Genomic DNA, 18,036 nt, shown 5'->3' on the forward strand with positions numbered 1-18,036 from the left:
GCCATATGTCTGGATTTTCCCAGACATTAAAGCGATTTCTGTGCTGCAACTGGGCATTTCCTGGTGTAAGGTTGTTCCTAGAAAAAAAGACAACAGAAGATGAACACGAAGTAAGAGAGCTTGGTGCATTGTACTGCCATGAGTGGCATAGAGTACAATAGAATAGAGGACAGAGAACAATGGGGGGGGGGGTGCCAAATTTGCACTGGAGATCCTAACCGGATATTGGCTCCTTCCCACAGAGGAACCTGACAGAATTTGTTGTGGCCGTGGATGCAAACAACATGTTACGCCTGTATGCGAGCCTGCTCCATGAGCGACGGATCCTGCTCACCACCAGAAAACTCAGCACGGTGAGGGCAAGTGGATGCTTGGGGGTGAGGGAGAGGAGGGTGGAATCTAGACACATATAAAAAATGCTGCAAAAATGCTTTCAGGAAAAAAGTTTAAAATATATATTGAATTTGCCGTTAGCTCACCATCGCCATCTAGTGTCACAGTTCTGGAATGCATTCAAAACAAACTAAAAATGCTGTGTTTACAGCTGTATAGCTGAGTTGCAGGTCTCCTTTGGCTCAAGCCGCAAATCGCAAGGAGCAGAGGTCTGGGAGTTTGGGGGGGATTGCCTGGTAGGGAGAGGTCTAGCAGTGGTGACAGAGACATGGACATAGTGGAAAATAGGCTAGCTTGACACCTACCCACCCACCCTCTGAATCTGGAGGAGACCCCAAAACCAGGCCAAAATCCTGGCAATTTTCAGGAAGAGGACAAGGCTGATCCTTCTACAGGGGCGAAATCCACCTGTAAGGAACAGGCTGTAACTTAGAGGGTGGTTCTGGTCTTCTGAGCAGAGTCAGGCCATCCTAAGGGAAATCTCCTAACCCTCTCTCTCTCCCTGCAGCTCACAGCCTGTGTTCAGGCCTCCCTCTCCATGTTGTATCCCATGCACTGGCAGCACATCTACATCCCTGTGCTGCCTTCGCACCTCCTTGACTACTGCTGGTGAGCCTTTTCATTTCTTCTTTTTGAAGCACTGGGCAGGGCAGGGGGTAAGACTGAAAGCTGGATGTGTGTGGTGCTGTGGTCTAAACCACTGAGCCTCTTGGGCTTGCCGATCAGAAGGTCGGCAGTTCGAATCCCGGCGATGGGGTGAGCTCCCGTTGCTCTGTCCCAGCTCCTGCCTGTACAGTGCCGGATTTACATATAAACTAAACAAACTATAGCTTAGGGCCCCACTCTCTTGGGGCACCCCAGAAAATGTAAAGTGGATAAAAACCTGGATGTACATTTCCAAAATATAAGATAAAAAACAAATAAAATAAAACCTACATGTAGCAACAGTGTTTTGTGTTGTGTAGGCTCCTATGATGTAAGTCATGGACCCCACCTGCTAGCCTGGTCCCTAAAATATCACTGGTTTGCTCATTTCTATATATAGGGTGCCTACATTCTGCATGGACCGGTTGCATGGCAACATGTGCAAATGGCTTTAGATACCTATTAGGTCCATAAATGACCATATAGCATATATTCAACACAAAAAAGTGACAATTTGTTGTTGACAAAGGACAGCTGGACATATAAAGGGCCCCATTGCCTTCAGTAGCTTTAGGGCCTCATCAAACCTCAATCCACCCTGTTCCTGGCATCTGACTTGAGGGGTGTTTGCTGGGGAAATGGCCTATAAATAAACAGGCAGCGATAGCGATGTCTGCAATGAATCAACAGCGAGAGCAAGGCAGGCACCAGGCATAGACCCTCAGCAGCCAGTTGCTGTTTCTTATCCTGACAATTTTGAGTCTCTGCTGCTGTGATTTGGGAAGCTGTCGTTCAAATCAAGTCTCTGTTGTAGACAAAGGACAGAAAAGTGGAGCATCGAGAGCTGAACAATAGAAAAAGAAGTCTTTGCCTGTACTCCCACCCTGGGCTTGCCCCCCTCCCCCAAATGTCTGTGGCATCCGCTGTGAGGAGGCTTGGACCCTTCCCAGGACCCTTCCCAGGGCCTAGGGGTGATTATCAGAGGTCCTTGTTCCTTGTTGTTGTTTGTCGTTCAGTCGTGTCCGACTCTTCGTGACCCCATGGACCAGAGCAGGCCAGGCACTCCTGTCAGACTCATGTTTGTAGCTTCGAGAACACTGTCCAACCATCTCGTCCTCTGTCGTCCCCTTCTCCTTGTGCCCTCCATCTTTCCCAGCATCAGGGTCTTTTCCAGGGAGTCTTCTCTTCTCATGAGGTGGCCAAAGTATTGGAGCCTCAGCTTCAGGATCTGTCCTTCCAGTGAGCACTCAGGGCTGATTTCCTTAAGAATGGATGCGTTTGATCTTCTTGCGGTCCATGGGACTCTCAAGAGTCTCCTCCAGCACCATAATTCAAAAGTGTCAATTCTTCGGCGATCAGCCTTCTTTATGGTCCAGCTCTCACTTCCATACATCACTACTGGGAAAACCATAGCGTTTACTATACAGACCTTTGTTGGAAAGGTGATGTCTCTACTTTTTAAAATGCTGTCTAGGTTTGTCATTGCTTTCCTCCCAAGAAGCAGGCGTCTCTTAATTTCATGGCTGCTGTCCTTGTTCCTAATTCATTGCAAATGAGCTGTGGACTTCAATGCACATTAGAAGCAGGAATCTTTGGTGTGTTTAAAGACATCAATTTCGTGTTTGTGTGTGTGTGTGTGAAATGAAAGACAATGCGTAGAAGTAACATTGTTTTCCCTGGAAAGCCCTTACCAATCTGATCTGTTTTGAGCCTGGGTGTGGCTCCTCACAGAAGGAAGGACTTTCCCCTGTTCTCAAGGGCATGTCTCTCCCCCCCCCCCCCCGGGGCAAAGTCAGGCAGGGTTCAATGGAGCCACCCAGGGCCGTAGCTAGGGGATGGTGAGGAAGGCCCCCGCTAGGGGCACAGGTGAAGTGGGTGTGTGAAAAATCAGCTAAAGCATATGTTCATAAATATGTCTATAAATAAAAATATTGATTATTGCCTCATAAGAAAAGGTTTTAAATAGAGGGTCTTTATTCGGGGTAGGGTGGAGGATGGAGGAGAGGCAGAAAAAAGAGCTAATTTGTCCATGGCTAGGGGGTTCAATATTGGGACGCGGGTGGCGCTGAGAATAAAAGCCTCAGCGCCTAGGGCTTGCCGATCGAAAGGTCGGGGGTTCGAATCCCCACGGCGGGGTGCACTCCCGTCATTCGGTCCCAGCGCCTGCCAACCTAGCAGTTCGAAAGCACTCTCGGGTGCAAGTAGATAAATAGGGACCGCTTACTAGTGGGAAGGTAAACGGAGTTTCCGTGTGCTGCGCTGGTGCTGGCTCGCCAGAGCAGCTTCGTCACACTGGCCACGTGACCCGGAAGTGTCTCCGGACAGCGCTGGCCCTCGGCCTCTTGAGTGAGATGGGCGCACAACCCTAGAGTCTGTCAAGACTGGCCCGTACGGGCAGGGGTACCTTTACCTTTAGGGGCTTCAATCTGGACAGTTCAGCCAGGGGCTCTGAGTCCACCTGAATCTGGAACCAGTTCTGACTTTCTTTCCTTCCTTTCTTTCCTCGACAGTGCCCCCATGCCCTACCTCATAGGAATCCACACCAGCTTCATGGAGGTGAGCTTACCAATCCATTCTTCTCCTGGCCTCGCAGGTCAGTTCTCATGAGCCGGCAGCTGAGTCCTGCAATCCCTGGCCCCAGAGGCACAGAACAGCCATTCCATGAAGAGTAGGGGAGCCCACATGTTCCATGAATAGGTGCAAGAGGACGGACGGGTGGTTGGGTGGGTGGGAAGAAGCTCTGGTCAACATCAACGGAGCCTCGACACCCAGGGCAGCCGCCATTTTGTGGTCACTCGTAGCGTGGGCTGTACTGTACTGTTGAGCAAAGTCTGTTTGTTCCATACTTCAGTCTCAACACAACAGCCGTGCCTGACATTGCCAAGGATTCTGGGCCTAAACCTCTGGGATTGCAGCCTTCTTCTTTGATGGCAGTCAATAGATCCATCACTCTGGACTGTTGGAACACACCCAGGAAGGCTGCTAACTCCCCTAGTCATCGGAGCATCTCTCCAGTGGTCCTCCCTGGCTGTAAATCTCCCTCAGTCTAGAGGGACCGGTGATAAGCAACCCATCTCTCCTGAGAGGAGAACACTCGTCTTCTGGCATATCATTGCAGAAGAATCAGTAGCTCTAAAACTACTTTATTTACAGTCTATAATACAAAGACTCCATCAGCACGTCTGTGCTCTTTGAGCACCTGTACAGAACAGCAACAAAGGGACGCGGGTGGTGCTGTGGGTTGAACCACAGAGCCTAGTACTTGCTGATCAGGTCAGTGGTTCAAATCCCTGCGATGGGGTGAGCTCCCGTTGCTCGGTCCCTGCTCCTGCCAACCAAGCAGTTCAAAAGCACGTCAAAGTGCAAGTAGATAAATAGGTACCACTCCGGCAGGAAGGTAAACGGTGTTTCCGTGTGCTGCTCTGGTTTCACCAGAAGCGGCTTAGTCATGCTGGCCGCATGACACGGAAGTTGTATGCCGGCTCCCTTGGCCAATAAAGCGAGATGAGCGCCGCAACCCCAGAGTCGGCCACGACTGGACCTAATGGTCAGGGGTCCCTTTACCTTTAAAGCAACACATTCAGAAGTGAAACCAACTTCCAACAGTACTCCAACAGTACTCAGACTTCCTGTCTCATGCTCTCTCAGACACTCACATGATGTATACAAAAAGATAGTACAACAGTACCACTCGCTGGAGCAGCTCGGATAGAAAAAAATCCTAACATGCTTGTGCAGTCCAGATGACATGATCCTGGGCTTAAGTTGATGGAGGTTTGGTGTGTGGCAGGCAGGCAGGTGGTCCTGCCTTTACTGTTGGTGGGTTGAGTATAAGCCTTTTGGCCCACCCATCTCTTCTGTTTCTATGATGCTTAGAACCTAAGAATAGTCTGCTGGATCCGGCCAGTGGTCCACCTAGTCCAGCATCCTGTTCTCACAGTGGCCAACCACATGCTTGTGGGAAACTGGCAAGCAGAACATAAGCACCAAAACTCTCTCCTCTCCCGCGGTTTCCAGAAATTGGAACTGTGGAGGCAGAGCACAGACATCGTGCCCAGTTTGTAGGAACCACTCAGTGCTGTGAGCCAGGGATCTCTCCCCGAGAGTGGTGAGAGATCATGTGGAGCTGGGTCACATTCAACATTCATGACAGCGGTTTCCAAAGGCAGCGAATAGAGGAGCAAGCAGTGCCTCTCTTTTAGTTTCTCTCTTTTGTCTTTGATTCCTCCAGAGAGTGAGGAGCAAGGCCCTGGAAGATGTCGTCATTCTCAACATTGACAGCAACACCTTTGAATCGCCCTTCCAGGACCTGGAAAACCTCCCAAGTGATGTAGTTAGTATTGATTTCATAAGATGATGATAATAAATAACAATACAGTGGTGCCTCGCAAGACGAAAAGAATCCGTTCCGCGGGTCTTTTTGTCTTGCGGTTTTTTCGTCTTGCGAAGCAAGCCCATTGACGGAGTAGCGCTATTAGCGCTATTGACATTTTAAGGGCTAAAAACGGCTTTTTAACGCTTGGGAGATTAGCGGTTTTGCTGCTAAAATGCTTTTAGCAGCTTAGCGATTCAAAATAAGGGGTTTTGGAGCGGGGGGGAAAAAATCAATTTTTTTCGTCATTTTTCGTCTTGCGAAGCAAGCCCATAGGGAAATTCGTCTTGCGAAGCACCTCTGAAGACGGAAAACCCTTTCGTCTTGCGGGTTTTCCGTCTTGCGAGGCATTCGTCTTGCGGGGCACCACTGTAGTAAACTATAGCGGAGGTAGTTTTGATGTCCTTCTGAACACCCTGGGTCCTTCGTGGTTTCCTGCCTTTATTCTTTTCTCCCACTAATAGCCCCTCTTCCTCCCCACTGCCTCGAATTATCACAGCTATCTTCTAACAGTTGTTTTTTATGTATGCAAAGTTTAGCTTCCAGTACTGAACTTTCACTTTAAAGCAACTGATTCATTGCTGCCCCATCTTCTTTTCTGAAAATATATCAGCTGAAAATGTATTAGCAGAACTGGAAGATGGGAAATGGCCCTGCATAAACTCTTGGGATATTCTGCCAATGTGTGAAAATTGCCGTTTTCTACTATGTTCTGATAGAGGGAGTTGAGCTATTTGAGAGAGAGTTCATTTTTTTGCCTAGTAATGTTCCTTAACTCTCTAACTTCCAAATACGATTCATAAAAACAGTTCAGGTTTTGAGCTTTCTCAGATACATTCCATACAGATGAAGGTCATAAACTCCTAATGATTTCCATATAACTCCCATACAGTGGGTTTTACAAAAAGTACACTTATTAAAATCAATGGGCCTAACTTAAGGCTTGTCTACACTAATGCTTGTCATGTGCCTAGAAAACATGACTCCCCTTGCCCCGATCCATTCTTTAGCTCTAAATCGGAACAAATGGCAATCCATGAAAAACCCAATTTGCTGTTTGCTCTGATTGAGCGCAAAAGAGCAGTTTTCCCTAGGGGAAGTGGCAGGATGAGAGGAAATGTGGATAAACCTTTAGTGATGTTCATAAATGTCAGCTGGTCTATTCTAATACTAAATTGAATACCATTGTGGGCTGGCATTCAACATAGTGCTACATGGGGTATGAACATGGGAAATGAGGTCTGCCTGCACAGTAGGAATTTCTTCCTCTCCTCTCCCCTGTATGCCCCCTAAAGCTGTTCTGGGGGTTTTCCAACTCTCCAGAGAAGATTTGGAGAACCCTGAATGGACCTTGTTCTATGCACACAACTTATTTTAATCCCGCCCTAAATAAATTGAGAGAGTGTCTATTTTTGAACCTGCTGTTTGCATGCAACTGATATCACATCCTCCAGTGCCATGTTAGTCATATTTGAATTCCAAGAGCACAATTTGTGTATCTACCCTCAAATATTCTTTCTGCAATGACTAATTTGGCATGAACAGGAAACAGAATTTCAGCTCATTTTATGTGTGTGTGTGTGGCCTCTCCCTTCAGATAAATGAGAACAGAAAGCAAAAACGCCATTACATAATTCTATGGTGTAGCCGCATGTACAGCTTTTGGGTGTTCATCTCATAAAAAATATTGTCAGGTGGGATAAAGGAATAGAAAAAGAAAGTAAAATTACATATGTGTGGTGTACTTTCATACGAAGAAAGACTAAAGTTTTTGTTTGTGTTTAGTTTAGGTGGGGAATATATGCAAGAGGGAACATGCCAGAAGTTTATAAAACTATGAATGGTTGGAAAGACGAGGCAATATACATTTTTCTCTCCCTTTCTTAAATGTTGGGGTCTCCCAGTGTAGCTGATCAGCAAAAGAGTGGTTTTAAGTTTTCAAATTCAGCGCTGTTTTTAATAGGGCAAAATATTTACATGGAACTGGTGTGTTTTTAGGTTGTGTCTCTTCTCATTTATGTCATTTCCACCTTGAGAAAGGTAGAAAATAAAACACTATGAAATGCTAACCAGAAAGTGACAAGCTGGCATGCAAGACTGCCAAATACCCCATGACCCCAACAGTGTCACAACTTCCATTTTGTCTATGTCGCCCAAAATCACAGACCTAGCATTGGCATGGGGGATAGGCTATTTCTTTTTGTATTTATAAAAGTGTTTTTATACTGCCTTCTATACCGTCCTAAGGGATGCGGGTGGTGCTGTGGTTTAAACCACTGTGCCATTTGGACTTGCCGATCAGAAGGTCGGCTGTTCGAGGCCCCGCAACAGAGTGAGCTCCTATTGTTTGGTCCCAGCTCCTGCCAACCTAGCAGTTTGAAAGCACATCAAAGTGCAAGTAGATAAATAGGTACCACTCCAACAGGAAGGTAAATGGCATTTCCATGCACTATTCTGGTTCGCCAGAAGCGGCTTAGTCATGCTGGCCACATGACCGGGAAGCTGTACGCCGGCTCCCTCGGCCAATAAAGCGAGTTGAGCACCGCAACCCCAGAGTCAGCCACGACTGGACCTAATGGTCAGGGGTCCGTTTACCTTTACCTATAACAGGAACAATTGTCCAGCATGCTGTTCTCACATTGGCCAGCCGGAGACCCACAGAAAGCCCACAAACAGGTGCTGAGGACAAAAGCACACTTCCCTTCCTGTGGTTTCTGGAAATTGGACCAGTTATCTGATACAGCTTCCTACGTCCCAGAGTTACATTCTTCAGTCTTAAAACCACAAAGAGCCAAGTAGCGTAACAGTGTTTTTTTACTGCCTACAGAAAAGCTACCAAGGTTGTGGCCTACCTGACCTCCCCAGACCAACCTCCCTAGGGAGAGAATTCTATGACCAGGGTGCTGCCACAGAAAAGGCCCTGCCCTGAATTCCTCCCAATGGAAACTCCTGTGGCCGTGATTTTCACATTCCCCCGATTTTACAATCCTCTTGACATTTTAAAACTTGACTTCCTTCCCCCTCTTCCTGCAATTCCTTAAATTTATTTTTAATATCTTCTGCAGATCCAAATTCACTTAATTTACTCATCTTTTTATCTTATTTAAATATATACCCTTACGTAACTGCAGGTTATTACAATAATCATGTTAGTGTTTTTATCTGTTTGCAATTTATCTGTAAACATTCCATAAACCATTTACATTCTTTTATTTAAAAAAAGGTTTGCTATTTTGATTTCTTAATTCTTCTGGTAAGTTTCGCCATTTCTGCATATTCCATAAGTTCTTTTATCCATTCTTCCTTTGCTGGGACTTCTACTTCTTCCTTTTTGAAATATGGCAACCCTATGGCAGTGGGACATATGACAGGGCCCTGGCACTTGGTTTGGGCTTCTGGGTACAAATTGTGGTTGAGACACCCCCTTGCGATTTGTGCAAGGACCCCCTGGTCAGAGAAGAGCTCTGACCAGATCAAGGGAAGTAATAGTGCCACTGTATTCTGCTCTGGTCAGACCTCACCTGGAGTACTGTGTCCAGTTCTGGGCACCACAGTTCAAGAAGGACACTGACAAACTGGAACGTGTCCAGAGGAGGGCAACCAAAATGGTCAAAGGCCTGGAAACGATGCCTTATGAGGAACGGCTAAGGGAGCTGGGCATGTTTAGCCTGGAGAAGAGGAGGTTAAGGGGTGATATGATAGCCATGTTCAAATATATAAAAGGATGTCACTTAGAGGAGGGAGAAAGGTTGTTTTCTGCTGCTCCAGAGAAGCGGACACAGAGCAATGGATCCAAACTACAAGAAAGAAGATTCCACCTAAACATTAGGAAGAACTTCCTGACCGTAAGAGCTGTTCGCCAGTGGAATTTGCTGCCAAGGAGTGTGGTGGAGTCTCCTTCTTTGGAGGTCTTTAAGCAGAGGCTTGACAACCATGTGTCAGGAGTGCTCTGATGGTGTTTCCTGCTTGGCAGGGGGTTGGACTCGATGACCCTTGTGGTCTCTTCCAACTCTATGATTCTAAGAGCTTGTAACCCTCCTCCTCTCCCCGCACAGGTCTCTCTGTTGAAGTTCCAGTTGAAGAAACAGACGGCGACTACCGGGGATGGAGTCGCCCGAGCTTTCCTTAGGGCACAGGCACTGCTGTTTGGCAGCTACCGCGAGGCTCTCGTTTGCAACCCGGTGAGTAGCTGGGCTCCTCTTGGTTCAAAGTTTGTGCAAAGAAATCATGATGAATGCTCAGTAAACAGGCTGCCTGGAAGCAACTTCTCCTTATCCCATGTGAACACTTACTATGCATACCTATATTAGGGTTACCAGACGTCCCCATTTCCCAGGGACAGTCCCCAGATTTGTGAATAAATCCCCGGACAAATTCCGGAATTGAGAGAAGATGGCGTCTCCCAGCAGCGAAATGACTTTTGGATTGATTCAGCATAAACACCAGCGTGTGAGGAGATACTGCAACAACAGCGGAGAGTCATATGCATAAAATTCACACAGAAACACATCACTGCTTATTTCAACTCGCTTGTGGAAACAACTCAGAGGCCATGAAAGAAGGAAAGTTAACAACATAAGATTGGAAAGACTATTCAAGGCAGGAGAGATATGAGATGATCAGAGCCCCACCGAACTTGAAGCATGGGAAGTCCCCCCCAAAATGTATAATTTAGGCAGAATATTTGGACTACAGTGGTACCTCAGGTTAAGTACTTAATTCGTTCCGCAGGTCTGTACTTAACCTGAAACTGTTCTTAACCTGAAGCACCACTTTAGCTAATGGGGCCTCCTGCTGCTGCCACACCGCTGGAGCACAATTTCTGTTCTCAACCTGAAGCAAAGTTCTTAACCTGAAGCATAACCCAAGGTACCACTGTATTTGATATATATTTGAATAATTTGGAACATTCAATGTGATTTGATTGGATTGTTAAAATGGGAAACTTAATAAAAATGATTTAAAAAATAAAATAAATCCCCGGACAAATTCCATCTCCGGAATGTCCCCAGATTTTATCTAATGTCCCTGGGAAAAGCAGCGGCAGCAGTCTCAGCAGACCGGAGCAGCTGGCTCTGGCTGGCTTCAGGAGCTGCTCAGAAGTCCCCATATGATGGTGGTGCAGGGGCTCTAAGATGCAGCTTCCGGGCTACCTCCACCTTCCCTGACCCCAGCAACTAAGCTGTGAAAGGAGGCTTCAGGCTGCCTATTGGAGCAGCCTCCCAACTCCTACTTGTGTGCAAGCAGGAGCGGGGTGGGGATCTCTCAGCTGTGAAGGGAGGCTTCACAGGACAGGGCAGGGATCTCTCAGTTAGGCAACAGGAGGCCTCCCTTCCCAGCTGAGGGATCCTCGCCCCCTCCTGCTTGCATGCAAGTAGCAATGGGATTGGGGCTGCTCCGATGGGAAGGGAGGCATCGCGCTGCCCGAGCCTCGCTGCCGCCGCTGCTCTTGGCCCTCCTTCTTCGTCTTCCATGCCTGACCCACCGCACACCGCTTCCCCACCACCACCACCGAAGAACCAACAACTCAGGGGCTGCCCAGGCTCCTGGAGAAAGGAGATAGAAGCCTCAGAGGAAGGGGAAATGTGGTGGTTGAGGTCAAGGTGGCAGCCGCCCCTCTGCCACCGCCATAGCTGCAGCATCAATGTCCCGAATGTGTAGTACCGTATTTTTCGCCCTATAGGACACACTTTTTCCCCTCCAAAAATGAAGGGGAAATGTGTGTGCGTCCTATGGGGCAAATGCAGGCTTTCGCTGAAGCCTGGAGAGCAAGAGGGGTCGGTGCGCACTGACCCCTCTTGCTCTCCAGGCTTCAGGAAGCTCTGCGCAACCCTCGGGAGACCGGCGCCAAGCTGCACCGGGCTCCGGAGGGTTGCGCAGAGCTGCCTGCGCTCCCAGGCTCTGCGCAGCTCTGTGCAACCCTAGGGAGCCCGACGGGAAGCCGCGCCGGGCTCCCAAAGGTTGCACAGAGCTGCCTGCATTCCGAAGCCTCGGGCACGCTGAAGAGCGCGCCCGGGCTTCACACAGCTCTCCGCAAGCCTGGGGAGACCGGCGCGGCTCCCTAGGCTTGTGGATAGCGGGCTGTTCTAGCGACTGGGGTCGGGGGAAGCTCGAGCTTCCCCCGTGCCAGCCCCGTGCCTGGGGGGGAAATAAATTTTTTTTCTTTATTCCCCCTCCCCAAAAAAAACTAGGTGCGTCCTATAGGGCGGTGCATCCTATGGGGCGAAAAATACGGTAATTAACTAACTAACTAACTAACTAACTAAAGTGTCCCCAGATTCATTGAAAAAAATCTGGTAACCTTAATCTATATTGCTTGCAAGGGTCTCTCTCTCCCACCCTCCAGCCACACTGACTATTACCTCCCAACTTTTCTCTCTTCTCTCTGCAGGGAGAGCCCATCTCCTTCTGCAAAGACACCTTCTTGCAACAAGGCTCCAGTGCCATGCAGGCTTTCCTCCAGCGGGCTGTGCACCTGCAGCTCTTCAAGCAGGTATGGGCTGATGGAGAAGCCCAAGCAGGTCTTCCAAACAAGATGATTTCCCACAAGTTAAGCACCGCTATCAAATCGACAGGCAAAAGGCATTTGACTGTTCTCCTCTTCCTTTGTGTGTACCGGTTGCTGACGCTGTGCGTGCTTCCTTCTCCCATGGAAGACGACTTCTTCCTGCATATTTTCTAATGACTTCCTTTGTTTCTCTCCCCAACGCTGCACCCAACCTCAACTCCACCAGTTCGTAGATGACCGCCTAGAGAAGCTGAATGCAGGAGAGGACTTCTCTGACCTCTTTGAGCAGGAGATCAACAGAAGCCTGGCCCCAGGTAGGGCAGAACCTCCCTTGTTTTTGCTGTTCGGCTGATAACATGGAAATGGATCCACCAACGATCCACCAAGCCACAGCCCTAGGTCGTATGGCCTCCTCAACACCCCTCCCTTTGTGGGGTGAAGGTGAAGCTTTGACAACAACAAAGTCTCAGCAAGAATTTACTCGGAGACTCCTGAGATTGTAGGATGCTTCCACATTAGTAACCAGTTACTCCGACATAGAGTAGACTGATAGAAAGCAATGGACATGACTCACTTAGGTCCATTAATTGTGGGTCTCCCATGAGTGTAACTTGATTGGATACAGCCTTAGGGAAGGTGTGGTTAGCAACACTTTCCAATGATATACCGTATTTTTCGCTCTATAGCACACACCGGACCATAGGAGGGGGAGAACGGGGGGGGTCTTGTTCTCCCCCTCTAAAACAAGGTGTGTTCTGTGCGTTCAAGGTGCGTTCACCCGAAGCCTCCAGAGCCCAGCAGGAGTTCAAGCTGGGCTCCGGAGGCTTTGGGTTCCTTTCAACCTGTTCTTTGGGGCTGGCAGGGGGAAGCGCTGCTTTCCCCCACCCCCAGCCCCAAAGACCAGGTTGGGGAACAGCGCAAAGGTGGCGCACCGCCTTCCCACTGCCCCCCGAGCTTGTGGGCCTGGCGGTGGGGGGAAGCGCTGCTTTTCCCCACCGGCAGCCTCAAAGACCAAGTCGGGGAGCAGCGCAAAGGCAGCACACCGCCTTCCCGCTGCCCCCTGAGCTTCCCACTGCCCCTCAAATGTTGCAGCCTTCCCCCCACCTTTGTACAGCCTTAGTAGCCTCCGCAGAGCAGCAGGGTGAAAGCACCCCGCTGCCCTGCGGAGGCTTTGTGCAGCCGTCCACAAGCTAGAACAGTGAGACGGAGTGCTCCACAGAGCTCCGTCTCGCTGTTCTGGCTGCGGGGACAGTCTTCATAGCCTCCGCAGGGCAGTGGGGTGAAGGCAACACTTCATCGCAGCGCTCCATCTTCCTGTTCTGGCTTTGGGCTTAGCCGCGCAGTCTGCATTCACTCTATAGGACGCGCACACATTTCCCCTTAATTTTTGGAGGGGAAAAAGTGCGACCTATAGAGCGAAAAATACAGTATAAACTCTGGAACTCCCTGCCTATTGATATCAAGCAGGCACCTTTACGGTATTCCTTTCGGTGCCTGCTGAATACATTCTATAATAATAATAATATTATTATTATTAATAATAATAATAATAATAATAATTATTATTATTATTATTTTATTATTTATACTGTGCCCATCTGGCTGGGTTGCCCCAGACAAGCCTACACAGATGTTTGGAAAATATATAGGAGTTATAATTTGCTTCAGTCTTATTTTATTGTGATTTTAAGGAAGGGTTGCCCTAGGTCCAGAATTTCCTGGACATAGTTGGAAAAATGTCGCTTAAATGTCCATGAAAATCTGTATGGCAACCCATGTTGGCAGTGTCGCTTTTGGCAATTTCCCTTAAAAATTGCTCAAAACCTAAGGAAAGCTCAACAACTTGGCTCCACCCTCCAAAAAAAGCTCAATGATTTTCCAAAGAAAGCTGAACAACTTTTTGAAATATGGCAACCCTACTTTTAATCTTCTGTATGTTTTAAATTACGGTCGTACATTTTTAGTGATAAGTATATTGTTTTATCATATTTTTTTGGAAACTGCTTTGAGGTCCCGTTCCCCCCCTTCAAGCGGCATAGAATTTCAATAAAATAAGTAAGTGGATACGTTTGTGGGAATCCCATGCCGTTTCCCCACCAGCACCCACCCACACATTTCCCCCTACATTTAGGAGCCTTTTTTGTGTAGGGAATATGTTCAGAGCTGCCTTCTGCGTCCAGTTCTTCACAGGATGTGGGTCCTTTGTACACTGGTTGGCAGATATAAGGAGTTACTCTGAATATACAGTTCAAATCTCTGTGAAGGCAAAGTCAAGGCCCTCAGGGACGCTCACCTGTACTCTCTTTCCTCCCCAGGTAGCATGCATTCCTATCAGCTTTGGGTGGAGAACCTAAAGGTAAATGAATGAAACTCCATCCATCTTCTTTTACCTTGTGATCTCGTTTCCTCACAGCTACCTGTTGTTTTGTTTGCGCTGAGGTCTTTTCTAGGCTGTCTTTTAGGGCCAAGCCCCCAGAAAGCAGCTTACATAATATAAGCGTGAAATTATAAAATTAGGATGTTTGATTAAAAATGCATCCACCATAAAGTATCGTGAAAGACTAAAGGTAAAGGTAAAGGGACCCCTGACCATTAAGTCCAGTCGTGGCCGACTCTGGGGTTGCAGCGCTCATCTCGCTTTACTGGCCGAGGGAGCCGGCGTACAGCTTCCGGGTCATGTGGCCAGAATGACCAAGCCGCTTCTGGCAAAACAGAGCAGAGCATGGAAATGCTGTTTCCCTTCCCGCCACAGCGGTACCTATTTATCTACTTGCACTTTGATGTGCTTTCGAACTGCTAGGTTGGCAGGAGTGGGGACTGAGCAACGGGAGCTCACCCCGTCGCGGGGATTCGAACCACTGACTTTCTGATTGGCAAGTCCTAGGCTCTGTGGTTTAACCCACAGCACCACCCACGTCCCTCATGAAAGACTACACTAGGAATAAATAAAGATAGAATAGCAGTGGAACCAAAACAGTGATAAATAACATTCATCTCAGGATAATACCATACAAACATGTAAAGCTCTTCAGCACCTTTTATTCTCACCTTTTAAAAAATGTGACTTCGGGGAGGTTTGGTTTTGTATTTTTATCTTTAGAGAGGCTACAAATAAATTTTGCTGTGATTATTAACAGTATGGCCATAAACATGCTTGTGCTGTTGAGGAAGAAAACCTAAGAAAGGGGTTTGCCTAAGGCCGCTTGTGGCAGATGTGGGACTTGAACCCTTGACTTCCAGATCCAAGCCCAGCTCTAGATGTCTGGGTCTCTTGACCTTGCAACGAGTAGGTAAAAAAAAAGGTAGACGACCCCTGGACGGTTAAGTCCAGTCAAAGGCAACTATGAGGTTGCGGTGCTCATCTCGCTTTCAGGCCAAGACAGCCAGCGTTTGTCCACAGACAGCTTTCTGGGTCATGTGGTCAGCATGGCTAAACCGCTTCTGGCGCAATGGGACACCGTGACGTAAACCAGAGCTCATGGAAATGCCATTTACCTTCCCACTGCAGTGGTACCTATTTATCTACTTGCACCGGTGTGCTTTTGAACTGCTAGGTCGGCAGAAGCTGGAAAAGCAGAATGGGAGCTCACCCAGTTGTGGGGATTTGAACCACCGACCTTCTGATCAGAAAGCCCAAGAGGCTCAGTGGTTTAGACCACAGCGCCACCTGCGTCCCATGCAATGAATAGAATTCACCCAGCCATGAGCCACCATTAAGTGTCGCAGAGTGGGAGAGGTCAGGATCTGACCATTGCACGGGAGAGGGGGCTGGCCACAGGAATCGCAGTTGGAGCAGAGTCTGGAGCCGAGAAAGCAGTGGTGCGATTCTGCCAATCCACCAGGCAGGACAGGGTGAACACAGGCCTCCTGGATTCTCCAAGCTCTGTGTTTTTGTCCTTGATGTGGGCTGCTGAAATATAATAGCTAAGGGTCAGAGCATGAATTTCTCTCTCAACATCAGCATGCATCTGCAGTATGGAGGTAATAGTGGTGACCTACTTTGCAAGATTATTGCTTTTTTTTTGTTTCTTTTTGGTTGGCCAGGAATTAAATCAAGCTCCCTTGCTAGCATCCTTGCCCACTAGTGCTTTTTGAGTGTGTTGTTCCTAATAGATGTGTGCCTAAGCTTCATATCTCTCTCTCTCTCTCCTTAGAAAGGTGGAGGAGCCCTGATAAGTACCGTGAAAAACAAGGCCAATCCAGCTGTCAGGAATGCATATCAATATGTAAGGCATTTTTTTTTTCATAGAATCACATACTTGTAGAGTTAGAAAAGACCCTATGGGTCATCTGGTTCTTGCAATGCAGGCATCTCAACTCAAGCATCCATGACAGAGGGCCATCCAATGTCTGCTTGTTGTAAATAAAAATATGCCCTTTTCCCTTATGGGGTATCCAAGAGCCCATATAGAGTCCTTACATAGGTTCCCTATTGGTAGGAGAAAATAACAGAGGCCAACCAGAGAATATTGAGAAGCAAAGCAGCTAGTAAGCTTGATCTTTATTGATCTGTTGCAACAGGGTGCTCCCCTCACACGCAGGAGAGGAAGAGGACCCCCAAAATTGCTGTGCAAGGACTTATAAAGACTTTGAAATTCCCATCCTGTAGATCAAGACCACCCCCAGAAACATTATGCATGCATCACAGAAGGGGTGTAACCTAAGACCACCCCTCAGATACATCCCACTTACATCACAGAAATTTAAATGTTGTTTTTCTCCTGTCACAGTTTATCTCCTGTCTGGCAAGTTACTTGATTGGATTTCCTGGGGAGCCTGGCGATTCTTTTGTAGTGGTAAAATACTTATTTCCTGGGCCAGGTCACAGGCTCACACCTTATTCAAACAGACATATCTTGTGAGGAAAGAGACAATGGGGAGGCCTTTCCAGTTATCCTTGCAGAGAAAGGATTTGGTCAGTTTAGGAATCAAAATGGTTCCAGGTTGGTCTTCCTGTGTTGATCTATGTATGTGCAGTTATGAACATTACCATATATCTAATACCATAAAATTCCTATCACATGCTTAAAAATCTCCAAGGAAGGAAAGGTACACAACCTCTTGAGGGCGTCCGTTCCACTGCTGAACAGCTCTTACTGCTAGAAAGTCTTTCCTAATACTGTACTTAGTCAGAGTCTCCTTTCTTGTAACTTGAAGCCACTGGTTCAGGTCCTAGCCTCCAGAGCAAGAGAAACCAAGCTTGCTCCATCCTCCATGTGTTAACAGAGAAATCTGAGGGTTCCCTTGGACAAAAAACAAGGACACCAGCCAGGAATACCAGAGCAAAACAGCAGCCAGTAGGCTTTGGTCTTTATTGAAGACTGTCGCAACAGGACTCTCACCTGCCACAAGGTGGAACAAGATGGAAGCCCCAAACAAAAGAGCCCTCAAACTTTTATTAGCTGCTAATCCCAACGTTAAGGGACGCGGGTGGCGCTGTGGGTTAAACCACAGAGCCTAGGACTTGCCAATCAGAAGGTCGCCGGTTCGAATCCCCACGACGGGGTGAGCTCCCGTTGCTTGGTCCCAGCTCCTGCCAACCTAGCAGTTCGAAAGCACGTCAAAGTGCAAGTAGATAAATAGGTACCGCTCCAGCGGGAAGGTAAACGGCGTTTCTGTGTGCTTCTCTGGTTCGCCAGAAGCGGCTTAGTCATGCTGGCCACATGACCTGGAACCTGTACGCCGGCTCCCTTGGCCAATAAAACAAGATGAGCGCCACAACCCCAGAGTCGGCCACGACTGGACCTAATGGTCAGGGGTCCCTTTACCTTTACCTTTAATCCCCATGTTACACCCCCCAAATGACATCACTCATACATCATGGTTACATCATGAAAGGAGAGGTCTGGTGGCAGTAATCTGAGCATCCTGGACCCTGCCCCATGGTTCCCCTTGCCCTCCACCAAACACCTGTCAAATGGAACAAAAGAGATCTTTACATTTCCCTGTTTCCCAGCCAAGTTAATCACACCCTTTTGTCTTCATCTGTGTTTGTTATTTCTGGAATGGCTACCTGTCTGGCACTCAGGTATCAGGATGCCAGGGATTATCACTCAGGCAGAGGGGCTGCTGAGTAGCTGAGCTCACATGTCTATATGAATTTCTGAAGTTTTCCCAG

General features: G+C 47.9%; 1 protein-coding gene across 2 annotated transcripts in view; it reads left to right on the forward strand.

Annotated features, from left to right (window-relative positions):
* DENND1C (DENN domain containing 1C) overlaps nucleotides 1–18,036 on the forward strand; it is a 59,212-nt gene that overhangs the window by 25,136 nt on the left and 16,040 nt on the right. For both annotated transcript variants that reach the window (XM_083419767.1, XM_083419768.1), the window contains 9 exons: nucleotides 243–353; nucleotides 902–1,002; nucleotides 3,549–3,594; nucleotides 5,270–5,371; nucleotides 9,466–9,591; nucleotides 11,802–11,903; nucleotides 12,145–12,232; nucleotides 14,234–14,274; nucleotides 16,073–16,144. In XM_083419767.1, the coding sequence (XP_083275893.1) occupies nucleotides 243–353; nucleotides 902–1,002; nucleotides 3,549–3,594; nucleotides 5,270–5,371; nucleotides 9,466–9,591; nucleotides 11,802–11,903; nucleotides 12,145–12,232; nucleotides 14,234–14,274; nucleotides 16,073–16,144 (789 nt within the window). The remainder of the gene's footprint in view (nucleotides 1–242; nucleotides 354–901; nucleotides 1,003–3,548; nucleotides 3,595–5,269; nucleotides 5,372–9,465; nucleotides 9,592–11,801; nucleotides 11,904–12,144; nucleotides 12,233–14,233; nucleotides 14,275–16,072; nucleotides 16,145–18,036) is intronic.

Source organism: Podarcis tiliguerta, assembly GCF_965153285.1.
Source record: "Podarcis tiliguerta genome assembly, chromosome: 17".
NCBI lineage: Eukaryota > Metazoa > Chordata > Lepidosauria > Squamata > Lacertidae > Podarcis > Podarcis tiliguerta.